Source organism: Mycetomoellerius zeteki, unplaced genomic scaffold (assembly GCF_001594055.1).
Source record: "Mycetomoellerius zeteki isolate Tzet28-1 unplaced genomic scaffold, Tzet1.0 scaffold310, whole genome shotgun sequence".
Lineage (NCBI taxonomy): Eukaryota > Metazoa > Arthropoda > Insecta > Hymenoptera > Formicidae > Mycetomoellerius > Mycetomoellerius zeteki.
Window position 1 is genome coordinate 29,189 of NW_017257295.1, and position 19,888 is coordinate 49,076.

At 36.7% G+C, this 19,888-nt stretch overlaps 1 protein-coding gene across 1 annotated transcript in view; it reads left to right on the forward strand.

Annotated features, from left to right (window-relative positions):
- Nucleotides 1-1,543: 1,543 nt before the first annotated feature.
- Nucleotides 1,544-19,888, forward strand: part of Hr38 (Hormone receptor-like in 38) — a 65,940-nt gene continuing 47,595 nt past the window's right edge. Inside the window, exon 1 of the mRNA XM_018451388.1 lies at nt 1,544-1,913. Within this exon, the coding sequence (XP_018306890.1) occupies nt 1,544-1,913 (370 nt within the window). The remainder of the gene's footprint in view (nt 1,914-19,888) is intronic.

Consider the following 19,888-nt stretch of genomic DNA (forward strand, 5'->3'; position numbering starts at 1 on the left):
ATATAGCGGAGGAACGCGCGCGATCCGGACTCAGTTACGCGGCGGCTGGCCACCCGTGCGAGTGTACCGCTCTCTCAGAGTAGTCGAAGGTCCAGCTCTCTAAGGATCTTTCACCTGTCGTCTCTCGCGTATCGCTCTCTCTTTCATTATCTCTCCGTCTATCGACGTCCGCTCGGTTCCGTTCGCAGAATCGACACGCTATCGTTTCGTTTCACGCATTCGTAATCGTGCGGGATTGAGCGTTTTTCTCTACAAGAGGAGGGTGGCTTTATATCTCCGCGTGTTGATCGTCGCGTTTCGGTACTCCGGAGTGACGACCCTCATCGATCCACTATTCGCTACCGGTGCTAAATGATAACCGCGATTACGGCGGCCCATTTCGCGACCAAACAGAACCAGTTAGCGGCAGGTGCATCTAAGGATCAAGCTCGAACAAGAAACTCAACGATGTCGTCCAAAACGACGACGCGGCAGCTACGATAAGCGGTGACGAGGCATCGGGATCCTGCATGCGAGTACCTAGAGCGGAAGTATTCGGGCTCCTCGGTGGAGCGCTGACCTCCGACAACATCATCAGGAAGGACTCGCCTTGCCCTACGACGACGCACGCAGGTCGGTGATACCATCGCACATCACATCACGTGTGCTGTCTCTCACGTTCGTTTATTTGTTGTTGCGCGGGAGGAGGCTGCCGCTCTGCTCCTGTGTGTTGTGTGTCTATGTGTGTTGCGTGTGGGAATCACGAAGCGCGTTCTCCACCGGCTGGCGGCGGGAATCCTCATCTATTCCAATTTTTCCTCTTTCGCTTTTCTTCTCCTTTTTCCCTTTCTCCTTTTCTTTTGATCTATTTCCTAATTTGGCTCGCGTTATTCTGCTGATCGATAATCAAATGAAACAGAGCCTTGACTGGTGATAGTCGCGTAACGGATTTTCAACCGTGCATCACTGAAAGTCTGACCTCTCATTGCCGTTTCTACTTCGTTTTCTTTCCCTCCCTCTTGCCGTTCCATCCGATGCGGCGCGCATGCTTCATTATTAAAGGGATATATCGATGCCAACTTTTCGCATTTTTTTGAACGCGACGCGTTTTTTAACAACTAATCTGGACTGTGTAACGCACACCGATCTCATTTTGTACGATCTCATCATTCGCATGTAAGGATTAAAGGGATCTCTCGAACCTTCCGAGATATTCAGTGTCGAACATTAGATCATCTCGTCAGGATCTAGATCTCCGATGCCCACGGCGATCGGAGCGAAGAACTCGCGTTCGAATACACAGGAGTTCAGGTGATTATCTTTGCGGATATATACAGTTCTGCGGATCTATCCGCGACGCCTCGCGAGATCTATAGATCTATAGATCGCAAACGCGTACGATATTTTAGACTATTTACTTTTTTGACGCGGGTACGCGTTTGCCGTCTACATCGCGGAATCGTGAATCACCCGCGGGATGTCACGCACGATCAGCGGTCGCCTGACGAGCAGTCGGTACGATTGAACGAAGCGCGAGGTCGAAGCGCCGCTGATCGTTCGCGCGATGCGCACCACCGTTGAGGACAGTACCGGCAGCACGGAAGCGACCGCTGCCACCGTCGGCGTCGCGGCGCATCACCATCATCAGCATCAGCAGCATCGCGGTACTATCGACGTCGCCGCCGTCCGGCACCTGGGCGTCGAGCAGCAGGAGCGATCGGCGGCGGCGCCGATCCATCTGGCCACCGCCACGCCGTACCACCAGCTCACCATCGCCGCGGACACCAACAACAACCACGATCATCATCGGAATCTCGAGCATCACGCGGTGCAACGACACGATCATTGGAATAAGTGTAAGTCAGAAACACGGGGCGGCAAGACCGCGGATTATTCCCGTAAGCTGCTCGCTGCTGGTGATGGTTATGGTGTTGGTGATGTACGATGATGACGATGATGATGATGGTGATGGTAGTGGTGGTGGTGGTGGTGGTGATGGCGGTGATGGTTCCGCGCTGAGGGTGCTAGATCGTAGTACTCGAGCGTTTTATTCGTTTAATCGAAATTTTTGACCGCCGTCTATAAGGTTACATTTTTTTTTATTGATAATAGTATACTCTCTAAAACTTTTTGGAATGAAAATTTTAATCGAAAGAGTGAACTCACTCTTAAAAATTGAAAATTGAGCTACTTTTTTTCAAGATTGGCTCAATTTTTACTCTTTAAATTAGGGATGTTCCGATCTCCACACATAAAAGATCGATCTTCCTCAACAACAATAGTAAATTCAAACCGATTTATTTTGTGACAAATTGATTTATCTAATTAAAAAGGGCTATTTTAAACAGATCTCTTTGTAAAAATCGCTTTTTTTAAACAAAGAGGACTCGTTTAAAGCGATCTTTTTGGAAAAAATTGATTTTTAGCGAATCGATTCGGAGATCACACATCCTTATTTAGAATGAGATTTCACTCTAAAGAATTTAGAGAGTATGAAAATGATTCCATAACTTTCTTTCATCCTAGATGTTTTCATTATGCTATAAATCCTGTCTGAAATATTGAGAATTCTGCAACTAATTCGATTGATAGCTGACAATCGAATGACAGTAAATTATGAATGGAATTTTTCAAAATATTATAGATCGTCCATATAAAATACATGTACTATAAAATTATAAAATGTTATTAAATTGTAAATATAAATTAGAAAAGACGATCGCATTACATATGAAAGGAAATTTGATACCTCAATGCGAATATACAAAACGTTAAGCACAGTAGATGTCATTTTTATTTGACTTTTATAAAAATCAATTTTTTCTTAAAATTGTAATCACTGCTCGGGAATAATCAAATTGTTGACAGATCCGTTTGTCAATACGTATAATCAGATATTAAAATATTTGGACTTTCTCTTTTATTATTATAACAGTTATATATAACAGTCAACATTTGGAACTGGAATAATGTTATGCGATTAATGTTTAAGATATCAAATTTTTTATTATCACACAAAAATCAGATTGCAATTTAAAAATCGTCCAATTAATTTTTCCAATTTTAGTTTGCTTTCAATTAAATACATGCGAAATATTAAAATTTTTTATGGAGTATGATTTTGCATTGTTAAAATATTTATTTATATTCGGTTTAACATTTACTTACTGCTCGATATTTGGGTCATACAAAATCATACTCTAGTTTCGGTTGCAGAAAATTTATCGAAATAAATATAATCATAATGTCTGTTGCATTTTTGGCTTGCTAACGTGACAGAAAGATTATTATGCATAATTTTCATTAGCTTTCTATGCAATATCCCTTTTTACAGACACTGATCGCTTCAGTTTTATTTTAATAATAATTGTGTTTCGGGGTGATGACATATCATAAACAACTTATTCATCTATTTCAGTTTCTAATATTGAAACGAAATATTCAAGCATCAGTCTTCGTTATGAATATTAATCCATTTAAAAAGGATGATTAATTCTTCGTCCTACAATATTTGTTCTTCGATAATTGTAACTAGTTCTTCTCTGTGCCATTTGCAGTACATCGAGCGGCGGCTAAATAATTGAACGCTATTACGGGGCGATTTGGGTTATCGCCACCTCACCCTCGTCCGATATATTTCCAAACGTTCGTCATCGTTTGTGCCCGATATCTGCTTACGTCACGGCCGTGACGTAGACAGCGGACGAGAATAACGTTGTTATTATTTCGCTCAGACAATCGCGGTGGTCCACTTTGACACGATTATTCCCTGTCGGCCAATTAAATTACAATTTACCTGGCGCATTGATCGACGCCGTTAAATTATGACGTCAAGAAAGCTGTCGCGATCCTTTAAGTTTTCAACATCTGCATTTGACATCCACTCGATATCATTATGAATAAGTAATAACATTATTAACATTATTAACGTTAAAGAATATCACTTTTTTTAAATTTTCTAGATAACTTATTAGTTTTAAGCTAATAGTTTTTTGAAATTGTGTTCGCTTTAATATCATCATTTCAGTACATTTGCGAGATTTCTTGAACTAAAAATGCCTTATAAAAATCAAACTTCGTGGATGAAGAAATATCGAGATGTTTAACAAAAGTTAAAGGTTTACTGGATATATTTATATTGTCGTGGAACTCGTAATAAATAATATTGTTAACATTAATAATATTGTTAACATTAAAGAATATTTCAAATTTTTAGATGACATTAGTTTCAACCTTTTAGTTTTTTGAAATTATGTTTATTTTAATGGTAATAATTTCATAAATACATTTATGAATTAAGAGTGCTCTATAAAAATGAAACTCCATGAAGAAATATCGGATATAAATTAAAAAAGAAAATTAAAAGTTTGTTAGTAACATTTGTATTGTCGTGGAACTCATCATCATCATTGCCATCATTTCCACGCTTTCCATTTCTAAATCAGGCATATCTATTCAAAAAATTTTATTCAGAAAACTACATTATTTTCTCGCTTCCATCACAGCTATAATTACCGTTATTATCTTTTAGTCGATAAGTATATAAATAAATCGATATAACCTGCATTATCGCAAGCAAAAACCCTGCCCCGTTTTAACTTGATTTAGAAAATTCACTTTGTTCGAAAGACGCATACTTCGGCACGTTCGGGTGGGCTTTCGCGGGTGGTTTCCACCCCCACGGTAATTAATCGATACCGCGGGAATCTGCGCTCTCCGTTTCCTACAGGACTTTTTACAGGTGTAATCGGCACGTAGATTGCAGTAAATATAGTCTGGCAGTTAGCCGAGAGTGCAAACCGTTTCTTTTCCGCGTACATACTTGGCCTGCACGGTGAGACCGCAGGGAAAGAAGAGAGTATACGAGGATTACAAATATAACTACTTACGCCGAGAGCGGGTACAGGTGCGGCATGGCAAGACGTGGCGAGGTGAAGCGAGACGGCGAGGCGGTCAGCCGGCCGATCGGTCATCGGTTTGCATTGCCGCGCTCGAATTGCGACAGGCGACAGCAGCCGATCGTAACGCTTTCGCAGGGAGATAAACGGCCGTGACAATGGTAAATCGGCGGCTTATGACTTCAGCCAGAGACACATAAAAAAAAAGACGTAAGCAGTAAGCGAATCGGTCAATCACAGTAGGGAATAAACTTTATGTTCTTTTATGTGATTGGCCGATTTGCTTACTGTTTAAGTCTTATTGCCTTTTTTTATGTGTTTCTAGCTTTCCTCCGTGCGCCATTATGAAGCTAAGGGCGAAAAAACACAGAGTTTTGCATAATGCAAACTATAAGAAAATGAACCGATCAAAGTCCTTCATTTCCTTCCTTTCCGCGAAATAAAAGATTTTATTTTGTGGTTTGGTCAACTCTGATTGGTTGATTTTATTACGTTTTATGTATTATGGAAAGATGTGTGCTTCGGCTTTAAGTTCCAACTACCTCTGCTATCGCCGGTTGATCGATCAGTTGCTTGGCGCGAAAGAAAAAAAAATAAGGATAAAAGCGAACCAAAGCTGATCACACTGGACCTCGTGAAACTTTTGTTAATCCCCACTCCAATCGACATAAATTAAAAATAACATAACATCAATTTTATAATTTTGTACTCAACAATATAAATGTAACAAGCTTTCTGCAATAAATTATTACTTACGTTTTAAGCCTATTCTACAATGTGCTTTTTGTTTCCTGTTTCTTGCTGTTTGCTATTGTATCTTGCCTTTTTGCCTCTTATTTCGTTTTTCGTTTTCCGTTGCTCGAGATGAACGTTAACGAACTTCAGAAGAAACAGAAAACACATATTAAGAACTATAATTGTCGATAAAACGATCAGAAAGAGGAAAAAACCAAAAAGTAAAAAGCAAGAAACAGGAAACAAAGAGCACATTGTAGAACAACCATTAAGTTTTCGTAAGAAATTGATCAATCATAGTCGATTATTCTTCTTCACATTCGACTGTGATTGATCAATTTCTTACGGCTTATGACTCAAAGCTTAGGTAATAGCTATTGTAGAAAGCCCATAATATAACACATGGTGTTACATAACAGTTACATTGTGGAATTATAACAATAATGTTATGTTACTTTTAGTTTGTGTTGACCAAGTTTGGGTTTTAGGTCAATATACATAGAATAACGGATTCGTAATTATTTATAAAATATTCTCACGAAAGAAATTAGTTATGCTTGTTCGATCGTGGATACAAAATACAAAATCTTCGAGGCGAAAACCTTATCGAAACATGAATTATATATGATTCTGGTAATATGATAGCGAGATATATAGTTGTAGAATTAATTAATCTCTATAGATCTTCTATAGATTATAATAGAATAGATATTCGATATTTGGAACGCGCATATAAAATAGTTCATAACGTTAATGTTTTAACGTATTCTTGCATCTTAATACAGTTTTTCTTTCACATAGTTACTGTGGTATAAGCTAACAAATAATCGAAGACACAGACATCGTCTATCAGTAGTTAAATATCTTTAGATTCAGACGTCAGCGGACGTTTTTATCACGATGTCTGACAATGATTGGTTCTAACTACTTAGCGCGGTGAAATATTTTAGTTAACTTTGCAAAGCTTGTGTGTGTGCATTACAATTAATAGATTTCTTTTATGTTTCTTTTTATATTAATGATATCGCCTCGTTTTAGTTGTATATTATTTACTGCATTTATGACATTATATGATTTATGAAATATTGCTATATTTTCTAATATATCGCGCTAATATAACATCTTATAAATTAATTGTCTTTTTTCTGTAGTATAGGAAACGGGCTCTTCAAAAATGTATAATTTCGATAATTTCTATTTTGAATAGATAAATTTATACAATTTGCTTTTAATGATTGTTCTGACTTTTATCGACATACACAATAAATAACCTTTGAAGGTAAAGTGAGTTATGTAGTGCGGCTTAGTTATAGTTTTGCAAATCTCTTTTAAAAAAATATTAACGTAGAAATTTATTATATGGAAACGTCATGTACAAGATATATAGAATATAATAGAATCATTAAAAGAGTAACTATTTCTCTAAAAAGCATTTACGAGTCAGAATGAAATACTATTATATTGTTTTGTTCGTAAAACTATTTTTATAAATTATTTTACATGTGTGTTATAAATTTTTATATAAAATTATCAAAAATAATTAATTTATTGAAATGCATTTACGAGTCAGAATAAAACACTATAAACTTTTTATAAACTTTTTCTATATGGTGATATTGAGATTATATATTGAGATTGCGATATAGAAATCTCACATGCGTGTAAGATATATAGCAGAATCACTAAAAATAATCGGTTTATTGAAATGCATTTACGAGTCAATTAGAATAAAATACTATTATGTTGTGTTTTTTTTATAAAACAATTTTTATAAATTATAATGTAATGATACTGAGATTATATATATTCAAGATAAAGTTGCATATTGAATACTTTGCAATAATATGTATGTATATTAAAATTTAATGATACTGTAATAGCATGTTATATTTTTATCTCGCTTGAGAAGAATTATGATTAACTATATATTTGTTATCCTTATTTTATAGGAGATAAAAACAACTATGATATATCACGGTAGATAGATAATACCTTCTCAAAGAGTGTGTGAACAGCAATAAAAAAAGAACTTCATTTTGGTTTATCGCTTAAAGCGAATCATTTCCGCAGAAATATTATACATTACTCTACATGCGATTCTTCTTTCGCCCACGCGGTGATTATGAAAAGTGCGTCATTTCGTCCCCTTATTATTTTCGAATAATAATAGTGCACATTGCACGCGACATCCCCCGTAGTTCGTACTCCGTACGCGTGCAAATCGAACTTTTTCATATTCGTTCAGATTTAACCGACTTCTCGGTGGTGTAGAGATTTATTCGGAGAGATCTCTGTGATCAAAGAGAACGTCGTCGCGCGTGTCTAGGACTGAGTTGTTCTTGGGTTATTGGAGACACCGAGAGATGTTGGGCGGCTAGTGGATGCTGGGGGAAAGGGGAGGGGGCGGGGGTTTGTAAAGCGACAAATCCCGTGTCCCTTGACTCGTCAAGGCCGCAGCTCCATAAACAGCCGGTAGCGTCGTATATACGTATATTACACGTGTTTATTATGTACGCGTGTGCCGTAACCAAGATAACGACGTCGCGCGCGCGTGCTTTCTTGCGAGCGTATAACGCGCACCCGTTATAACGTAGAGCTCGTTCACGCAGCCACTGAGCAGCACAAGGGGTAGCTTAAAGTGATATCGGAAAATATTCTCTCTGTGTAAAAATTCTTATATACATTATATTATCTACCATATCGCCGACAATCGGGTGCGCTCGCGCGCGCGCGCTCGCGCCGTCCTATTTCTTTTCCACGCTCGCAATCTCTATTTTCGCGCCGAGCGAATAACATTCCGTTACGCGCGAATTGCATGTTGAACGGTTTCCCAAGCGAGTGCATGTGCATGCTGATCACTATGCGTGCATACAATGTCTCGGAAGTCCTCCGTAATTGCCGCATTTATTTGGCTACAGATTTACTGCGATCACTTTTTTACTTTGTTTTCGCTATCAATCGATTTTTCCATTTTTATCATTTTTCGATACTTTCGAAGCAACGAAATAGTCAAACAAAATGATACAAGGGTAGTTTAGAATGTTTTTAGTGGCACAAGATTATTAATTAAATATCAATTAAAAATAATTTATTGATTCATACTGTTTGTATATCTCTTAAAACGAAAAATTATCTGCAATTCGTACGAAATTAATTATAGAAAAATGTTACGTTTGTTGACGAAGATTAAAATATATTGGCGAATATATTGGCAATTATTAAGAATGATGCTCTTAAAAAGTTATATTCTCTAGTATTTAAAGAAAGTAATATTTCTAAAATAATTAAAATATCGTTCACATATACATTGATATCTTTCTCTCCCCCCCTTTCTCTCTCTCTCTCTCTCTTCTTTTACAGAAATTTAATATTGGCCAATTTATCATTGAAAGACAGTAATTAATTACTTATTTGAAGATCTAAAAGTACTGAACAACAGTGCTTTTAACACATTTACGATTGGTGATTGTCGGGCAAGAGCTTTATAGCTGAATAAAATATAATTTATAAGCAATATAATTTTTTTCTAAAAGTCTATAGTTGAATATCGCAAGGATCTGCTATTTAAATGTACGTGAATACAAAAAATATTGGCGTAGGATCACCTTACCGTTCGCGAAAATGTTAATACTTGAAAAATACTTAAATTAATTATTGTTTTTCAGTATTGACTTGTATTATATTTCTGTATAACGATTTCTCTCTCTCTCTCTCTTTCTCTCTTTTTTTAACGGTTGAGGGAATGCATCTTAACGCGCTTAATAAATAATGCTTCTCTTTCTTTCTCTTTCCTTCTTCCTTTCTGGCAGTCAAAGTACGAAGGGTTAAAAAAAAGGTCTTAGCCGAATCGAACAGCGCTTCCTAGAGGCCAATTGCATTGTTTTGTTGAGCAAACTAAATATACGTGCGAGTCGGGCGATCCGCGGCTACTTGGCCAGGCTACAAAAGAGACCAAAACGGCAACGAAGGCTGACGCATCACGTGCCGCTTACACTTTTCACGTTTCCGTCGTGTGTTATAACGTCGAACCACGCGCGAAGTATAAACCGGTACCTCGTATCTTCACGTAAGAACGTCGTTAGTGCGGTTGTGAGCACTGCTCGCCGTGAATCATAGCTCGGGGTATTCATGGTCCATTCTTAATTAAAAGACTGTCTCAAGTAATGTTTTCAAATGCCACACTGAGAGAAAAATGTCGAAGTAAATGTCATTTTTTTCGATATTTATTTGTTATGAAAAAATTTGTGATAATGAAATATACATTTCTGTGAAATATATTTAATTAATTGTAAAAAAATAAAATAGTTATTTTTGTTAGGAATACAATTTTATTCGCCGTATTTAAATAAAGATTAATTTCGGTGAAATATATTTCTGACAAATAAATTAAATAAATTCTTAAATCTTCTTTTTCTCAGTATACGGCTCTCTTATTGATTCATGACATCTTAAGCATTAGCTTAAGATCGTCTCGAAACTTGAACAACATTTGTAGATTTCGCCCATACATCTGAGCTGCGTTCAAAATCAATTTCAGGCGTACATTTTATTGGAATTATTTGATTTCCTTGTTCGACATTTGGTGAACAACGAGAATAAAATCATACCTAGGTGCATCCGAATAAAGTTTCTATATGCAGCCTAGCCGTTACGCGAAGCTATGTGACGCCCGCGTCGGCACTGATAAGGCGCTCCGCGATTCGTTCGCCGATCGATTTGTTTATCGCCGTTACCCGATAATAGCCGGCAGATTGTAAATCACGCTCTCCCGAAATTCATACCGCGCTTTTCCGAGATAAAACGTATCTTTGCGTAACCGAGAGATGAAATAATAACGCAACGCATGACAGACTACCAATCTGATTTTTTTTTTTCAGGAAAAAATCGGCAACATAAGTTGCACGCGAAAATTTAGTTTTATGAAATTTTGAATGTTGTATAAATGGATGTTGTATAAAATAAAGGTATTGTTACTGAATAATAAAATATTTTGCTCTCCATTTACGTTACAGCGTTCTGTACGATATTTTTTTATATTGAATTTTCAGCAATATTATTATATGCTGTATGTAGGAGGTTTATAAACATTCGAAAGTTTATACACTTTTTTAATTAATATAATTATATCATATTTTATACATAAAATATTAAAACGTTTAACATTTTAATTCTGATTTGATTCAATCGAATACATCTCTAAGATAAATGATTTTAATTCCAAATACATGCAAATTTGCAATAGTCGTATTTAATGATATAGTTTTAATGGCTAATTAACTTTAATGTCTAATATCAATTGTGATTTAATTCAATTCATTAATATTTATTAATAAGTAATCATATCGATTATATTAGCCCGTCGGTAAATATTCTATTTTATTATTATATGCATGAAGTATAAATCAATCCAATTATGAATTCTTTCTATAACGACGAACAAATATTAAGTTTCATAATCAAATATCAATTGTTCAACGCGTTGATTTTATTGAGGGCGAAATATTTTATGATCCTGCTTGATTAAACACGAACAGTTAATTCATTTCGCAAGTGCAGAAATTACATTTAGGATAAATAATATACATGTATATATGGAAGAAATTGTTCGAAACGTAACGACAGGAGATACGATAGTCACGGTTCATGTTAAATTCATTTACTACTTATCCGATCCCTTCCTTCGGAGGCGACACGCGACCAAGAAATCTTATTGGGGTGGACAAGAAAAAAACGTGCAAAAATCGGACGCGGGAGAGCCAGATTTATATTGCATAAATGTTACACCGCGAGACTTCGTCAAATATTCAACGCACGTCATTGTTACCGCGATGTTGTGATGTGGCTTTTATTGGGGATGATGTACGTATTGCACGAAGAGGGCGAGATTTTGGTATCGTGACTTTCATGAAGAAATCGCTAGGAAGCGTACAAAGCAGTCAATTATCGGGCCTGTCATCATCATGTTAACGTCGCGCGATATAATCGACGTTGCAATCTACACGTAATACAAAAATTCTCTCTTTAACGTAATAATATAATGTTTCATGTGGCTTATGAATCTTCTCTCTTTTTTCTTTTTCATGTATCTTAATTCATCATTTATTCGGAACACCGTATAATCGTACAATAATTTTTGCAGCAATGTAAATAACATTTGTTATTTTTCAAATATTTACACTGAGAAAAATTTCGGATTGAAAATGGACGAATAAAAAAATTTTGATTAATCTGAATTTTGGCTCCCCAACTGGAATTATGATGGATTCAACCAGAAAGTTCTGATTTGTTCATTTTCAATCAGAATTCTAATTAATGTAATCAGACTCGATCTTTTTCCAGTGTAATAAATACACTTTTATTTTTGTATGTGATTAAGATTATAATAATTATCCTTTTAAGTTGAAATATTATTAGGTCCTTCTTAAGTCTATGTGCTAATTTTAATAGCTTTGATTTCTGTGTAAACACATATCAAGTAAAAACGATTCCACGGCGTGGAACTGATCCATTTGCGCGGAAAATCGTGTTTTACTTGAAACTTAGAACGCGGTTCCCCGTGGTGAAGTCTATTTCAGGTGAAGTAGGCATGTGCGTCATACAGCGCGTGGCGTTACACATTTTTGCTGCCGCCATACGTTTAAATTATCATAAGTCTTTTCGGCAGATGATTATTGAAAATGACGTATATCAAGGCGATTAATCTTTTTAAATTCTGCAACGATCACATATCGCTGTCAACAGCCATTAACATTTTCATGATCTGTATATGAGTGACATTTCAGTCCGTTAACAAATTGTTTATGACATAACGTAATAATGTATGTTAAACTTGATGTACTGTTTTAGAAATTGATAGTACATCCAATTTTTTATATTGATCCGAAAATAAACCGTAAAAAGAATTTTCTGCTTATAATCATGCGTTTCTTCTCAAAATATGTATACGATGCGATAGCGATTAATCGAGGACGCTAAAATATCGCAGATATTTTATTTCTCTATACACAGAATAGCCAATGTTGATGTTTTTATTAATGAACTTTTATATCGAAATAGAATATTTCCTTAACGAGAATTTGATTGAAATCCATCACCTTTTTCATAGTTTTTTATTTTTGAACGTTAGCTATCATGAGCTATTATGAGCTATCTCATCAGCTATCTTGAGTTCGAAGTTGACATATTGAAGACAAACTTACTGAAAATTAATCTCGAAGAATACAATTTAGCTGTAAAGTGTATTTTTAAAGCTTAGTTTATTTAGGTTATTAAAGTCTGTTTGTTTGTTTTTATTTCTGTTTTAATTTCTTACATGTAAGAAATCATTGAAATCTTAACGTTTGTGTCAAGTAAAAATCCATTTTTATACTGACTGAGCAAAAGGATAAACAATGATAAAAAAATGTTGAAGGACGATATTTTTTAAAGCCATTATCAGAGAAAAGGAGAGAGAGAGAGAGAGAGAGAGAGAGAACTCACATAGTAAAAATAGTAAAAATAAATATAAAATAAAATCAATAATAAAAATCTGAAAAAAATTACCGATATCTTAATGTTTGTATCAAGTAAAAGAATCCATTTCATATTGATCGAGCGAAAGGATAAACAATGACAAAAAAAAGTCGAAGGACGATATTCTTTAAAGCCATTATTAGAGAGAGAACTCGCACAGTAAAGATAGTAAAAATAAATATAATAAAATCAATAACAAAAATTTGTCATTAACTTCTTTAAAACTTTTACTTTCAAACTAAACTATATATATCGCTTATAGTGTCATCGATTTTTACCTATCAATCTGTCGCAAAACGTGAATAACATCGAGATACAGCGAGCAAGCTCGATTCCTAACGCGGATCTCTATCGATCGTCTCTGTAAAACTCGCGCCTCGTGTCTGCTCCGTGAATACTCGCTGCGCAAGCTTGGCGTCGAGTCGGTGGCGTCGGTAGCGACGGCGGTGGTGGCATTAACACTGACGTCACAACGCCGCCCCCGTCCGTCATCGACCGTGCGGCGAGATGACGACGTCATGCTCGCCGCCAAGGACGACGCTATTTCGGGCGTCATGCACCGCCGTCGTCGACGCCGTCGACGTCGTTACCGCCGCGTTGGAGGAGGTGGTGGTGGCGTCGGCGGCGTCGGCGGCGGCGGCGGCGGCGGCGACGGCGAGCGACGCGGCTTCAGTGACGGTCGAACCTTCCTCCTCCACGTGGCCTCCGTCAGTTTGCTCTCGCCGTCACCCGCTTTCGCACGCGGCTTCCGCGTTTCCGGTATCCTGCCTACCATTCACGGTACCGGTACCTGTTCTCGTTCGATCGTGGCGCGAGAGATGCTTCGATCGATCGTGGCAAAGTGAATGCGACGTCGTAGAGTTCCGACGACGACGCCGACGACGACGACGACGACGATTTACCTGAAGCGACTTCTTCCGGTAAGAAAGCCTCGCTATTGTTGTTTGTAGTTTGACCCTTTTAGCGTCTGAAAGGAATTTGCTGTTTTCCACACGTTTTCTTTTTTCATTCGAAAAAGAAAAGCTTCGCTCGAGGAATCATAAGCGTTTTACGTAGTAGTTTTATTACATTTATAACAATTAACAGAAAAGTAATTATCAAACAAGTTGTCGTTGTTAATATTAATGACCTAATATTAATTAATTAATTAATTAAAACACTAAATGTTGGGCAAATTGAAACTCATTGATAAGGAAAATTCATGTATTTTTAAAATATTGATTTTGCAGTGATAAACATATTGTTTTCGCTTGAAATCGAAATCTTCCCTGTTAATTTAGATAAATGCAAAATTAATTTTACTGCGATATATGGGCGTCCCCAGAACTACCATTATTCTCTAATGAAATTTTCCTTTATTCTGCATCACTTTAAAATAATATATCTAAATAGGAGCAATACGAAGTAAATTAGTAAAGTAAACATAACGGAACAGATAGACTTTTCTTGCGAACGTTTATTGAGGTTTGTTTCGGTATTGATGACGGTCAGAAAATTGTTGATTGATGGCCGGGTATTTCCTCGAATAGATTTCGTTGGCAGGTAATCGTCGCGATCCGACACACCTTGCCGTTTTTGTCTCGGCGATACGATATATGCAGTGTGTCGTATCGATCGTGCAAAAGTCGATTCAACAGAACGCGAAGTCGGAGGGGCGGTTTAGAAATTTCTTGCACTACCTAACGCGTTTTCTGCGTTAAACCGTGACCGGAGATTTCGGCAGTTATTCGTCGCGATCGATTGACAGGCATTAAAGTCGAGTCGAACGTTACGCAATTAATGAAATGTACGCACGCAAAGTATGCATCGCTTTCTGTAGAAACATGACTTTGCAAATGCGTTTTTACTACTAAAAAACCGTAATTTCCTAGAAACTGTGCACGAAACCCGTTAACAGTTGCATGATGATAAGATTATATTGAAAAATTAAAAACTTAGAAATTGATAGATTTGCGACTGTAGAAAATCTACAATTTCCAAGGTCCGCTTTAAATAAATAAAGTGATCCTTAAATTGAATTCTTTCCCTTTTTCTCTCATTTATTTCTTCATAAATTTTAAATGTATTGTACTCTTGTGCTAAATTCTTTATTTCCTTTATTTTTAATTCCTTTCACGCATTTTAATTATTATAGCATCATTTATTAATGCGATATTTCAATTTACAATTTATAATTGTGTACTTTAAATATCACATAATTGATATTTGACGTGGTTTCTTCAAATAACGAATTACTTTATAATTAATTATGTATGAATGTAACATTTTAACAGTTAATTAAGTAATACAATAATTAATTAAATAATATAATAATAGCGTGCCAATTTATATGTTGAAAATTTGATAAAACAAATGACTGCGAGGACGGAGAAAATGTTCACGTGTTGTATTGCTCACCCTGGCACGTGAACACTTCTGCATTCTGATGTTCGTGATTTCCGTAGCCTCCGCGTTTCGCAATCGCTTCCGGGAAACGGCGTTATGCCGTCGTTGCGACGGACGGCGTCCGGGGAAGCGACGTCGTCGAGATTGCGTCGCGAGGCACGAGCCTCGTTCGCGTAATAACCGGCGTCTAAATTTAAAGCAGCGGTGAAGCAAACCGCTGCGGGTTCGCGAGCGCGCGTGACGCCGCATCGTCGACGTCGGGGTAGCAACGCGTGCCAAGATGTCGCGATGACGATGCGCATCTTCGACGCCGCCGATCGCGAGCGTCGCAATCGTGAATACCGGGCCGACGAATTGACTTGATGAATGACCGCATTGGAGGAAGTACTCTCTCGATCCCATTCTGGTTACGCGAGAATTAAAGGGACGGAAGAAAATGATTTTTCTTTACAAAAGCAGGGGAATGGAGGGGTACTTCTCTTGGCTTTGAAGCTAAATTGATTCTCCGCAGCGTTTTAATTCTGCGTCAGTGATTTATTATTTTTTTACTCTTCTTTTTTTCGCTACACTTTTGTACCACATAAAAGCTGTGAGCATGAAATTTTCTGTATCTAATATTTTACCCGAGATAAGGATATATAGTGATTACTGATAGATGCTTGTAATATTCTGATTTTGATTATTTATGGATATATTAAGAATATATGAATATAAAGATATATTAAGAATGACAATAGTAATTTAATTCACTTGTGTAATGAGGCTCTTAAGAGTAAAAATTCAAAACTAACAGAATAAGGACTAAGGAGCCAAGCTGGATGTTTTTTTGCTAACATAAATAATAATAATAATGATAACAATAAATAATAATAATAGCAATTTTATATTTGAATTTTCTATTTTTAAAAGAATAATTTAATTGAAGGTCTGAGGATAAATTTAGCTCGTGTTTTTCAGAGAGAAAGAGATTTCTCAATGTGAATCGTAAAATTTCTCATTATTTTCACTAATACACTCGTGTCGCATATTTCTGGCAGAGTTTAGCCTATGGTCGAGAATGTGCATTATTGTCATACGTTGTCGTGTTAGTGGGCGGTGTACTGCGTCAGACTTCTCGTAGTAGCGAACGGGTTTATAGGATACCCAATGAAATTATACAATGCAGTTGCAGAGAAATAGAAGTGCTGGCGAGAAATTTCCAGAATGGAGTGACGAGAAAAACTGGACCAACCAGTGCCAAGTTGCGGAAAATAAAATGCGAAGAAAATTCATCGCTTGTTGAGTAGAGGAAAACAACTTAATTACGTGTAATACATCAGAAATATTTGCACATAGTTGCACAAATTTGCATTAAAAAATATTGTTTTCTCTTATTGGAGAACACACGCATAATCAGCGGAAAATTAGAGTATAGTTGCATGCATTATATCTGAATACATTTTAATATACCTACATATCTGTCGAGTCATTATATTAATTTCAAAAAATGCAATAAGTACATTTTTTTTAAATGTCCAGTGAATAAAAAGGCCGATTTTTACCGATATCAATTTAGGTGCCGGTTATTTATTAATTATTTGACTTCGATTTAGTATCGGTATCTGGAACTATTGGAAATTTGTAATTCCGAATACATCACCTACAATAAACAATTGTCAAGCAGAACAAGTTCGCCAAGTAAACAATCGACCAAACTAATCGCGCCGAATTTGCACACACACTACAGACGTGCGGCATGAGAACCGCTACCAAAATATTGATCTTACAACGTTTGCAATCCGCCACTAATACTAACTGCAGAAAGAGAGAGAGAGAGAGAGAGAGAGATATCTATAGCAAGTAATTATTTCGCCAATGTCGGTTAAATATCTTGATACAAAGATGTCAACAAATTCACCCACGTGTTCCAACATGCTTTCCATGTGATGATAGTAGTCTCTGTAATATATATATATGTATATATTTAAACAATCGATATTTATTGCATTATTCATATCCAACATGGTTGCATTTATTTTATGCGCATTTAATTTTTATTATTTCAAATTATTTCAAATTATGTATGATTTGTTTTAACTTTATACATATATATGCGTATTGTAACGTGTGTACTGTAACAATATTATAAATCGCTAACAATGAGAATTTCCGAAGGAAGAGTGACACGAGAATTTTCTCACGTTGACTTTCGAAGAACATTTAACGCCTGAATTTGCGTGCGTTGAACAAACGCAACGTGCAATTTCTCTACGAATACAACAGCTGCGCAATCTCGACACTCTGTCGCGCTATAAACGTAATATCTTTCGCAATACGGAGCGTAATTTTCGCGTGATGTCACTGTGCAGTAATGCGCGATGGAGCGCCATGAGGGACGTTCTATGTACCGCGTGCTGCATCTGTTGGTGGCTCGCACATCGCGCACGTGCTTCCTCGCGAGCTTTTTTTGCGGACACCGGCCGACCGGTGACGACACAGAAATAGTTCACATCGGTGAATAACCAGCGTGAAGGAAAAACTTGCATCGATACAAATCGAATCGGCTGGTCGTATGAAATACGAAAGGTAACATCGCGAGTAGGGAAGAATCCGCGTTTTTTGTCCGCGGACATTTAATTTGTCACGTATAATGACACAATCAGTACTTATGCTTGACGATGCGCGATCAACGTGGAAATATAGAGATATCAAAGCTGAATCGAGCAAATTTTTATTTTGCGAAAAATACTTGTTTAAATTTTTTTTTCATTAGTACACATTATAAATTTTCTTTTCAAGCCACAGCGAGAGCAGTTCTTAATAGCAATTTTTCGCTGAACTTCACTGAACTCGATGAACGTTTATAATCGAGGGTGACCTCTGAGCCGTTAAAGTTCCGAAGTATGCACCTCAGATTGCGTGCTACCACGGAGGAAATGAAGAGCCCGCTTTAAGCTCGACGTTAGAGTCTAGTAGGCTATTTCTAAGCTTGTGTGGAAACGAGAGAGAATATCAGGATATGAGAATGGTCGACGGTGGCATTGACGAAGCGCACCGTATTGATTCAACGCGGTAATCTGGTTGGTTTTAACGAACGCAAATATTTTCATACGGTAAGGAGGCTGCGATTTCAATGATGAGACGATGATCAGCTCACGATGCGCGGCGACGCTTCTCGTGCTATCGATCGTTCAGTGTCGCCGATAATCCCGCGACGATGACGTACCACCTTCATCCGACGACCTACTTCGCGGGCTTTCACTTTTATCTTCAAATATTTATGCCCTTCAAATATATTCACCCGCAATTCTCCCTGCCTCCCAAATCCACATCGGATCATCTCCTTTTTTTTAAACGCGAGAAAGTATTTTTTGCTGATTCATAAAAAATAGTTTATTTTGCTTTGTTTTTTAGTACACATTTAATTTAAATTCGTAATATATCGTTAATATTTCATTATATAGTATCAAATTTATCTATTGTTTTAATATAAAATAACGATATATTGAGGAACAATGGCGATTTAAATTAGGTAAAATTTGACACTATAGACTTAATAGTATATTAATATCTTTTTTATACAACTTATTCGTTTTATTTTTAATGAATTTTCTAAAAAAATCTGAGAAAAAATGCTAATCAATGAATATTTTATTAAACAAACAACTTGTTATATTTAGATATATCGAAAGTGCACAATATTATCCATAAAATTACAATAGAAATAGTTCATAAAACATACACATTTTTAGCAATGATGCATTCGCGATCATTGTCCTTCAGATTGACAAACTCGTCGCGTCGATAAAAAAATGCTGATAAGTTATGACGATATTAATAACGATCGCACGATGATATTATAATGATCCCGCGATTACGCGATGTACCGCTCAAGAATGCAGCCGAACTAGTTCCGGTTGAAGTCGAGAAACGCGAAAAGTATTCTGAATCGCGCGACTGAGAAATAAATATCAATCTTTCGTTGACATCATGTGGATTGTTGTTTTTCTCGGGATTTACTGCGATAACGTGGTGAACGTCTCGAAAATCTTCGGCAAAAATTAAGGGACAACTTTTACGTGCGCGATCTGCAATATTTACGTAACTCGTCGGTGTAAATATAACTCTGTTGTGTAAGGCAATAAAGTAAGTATAAAAAAAAATGCCGACTTTCGTGCTAATTTATCCACAGTCTTCAGAGTCCTCTTTCCTCTCTCGTTTTTCAACATCTTCTCCAATGATTAAGACGAATAATAAATCAATGGCGTCAACGCACGTCATGGCGGCATATCGGAATTTATTAGTTGGATACCGGCTGGATTTTCTCTCTCCCTCCCTTTCTCTTTCTCTCTCTCTCTCTCTCTCTCTCTCTCTTTCTCTCTCTCTCTCTCTCTCTTTCT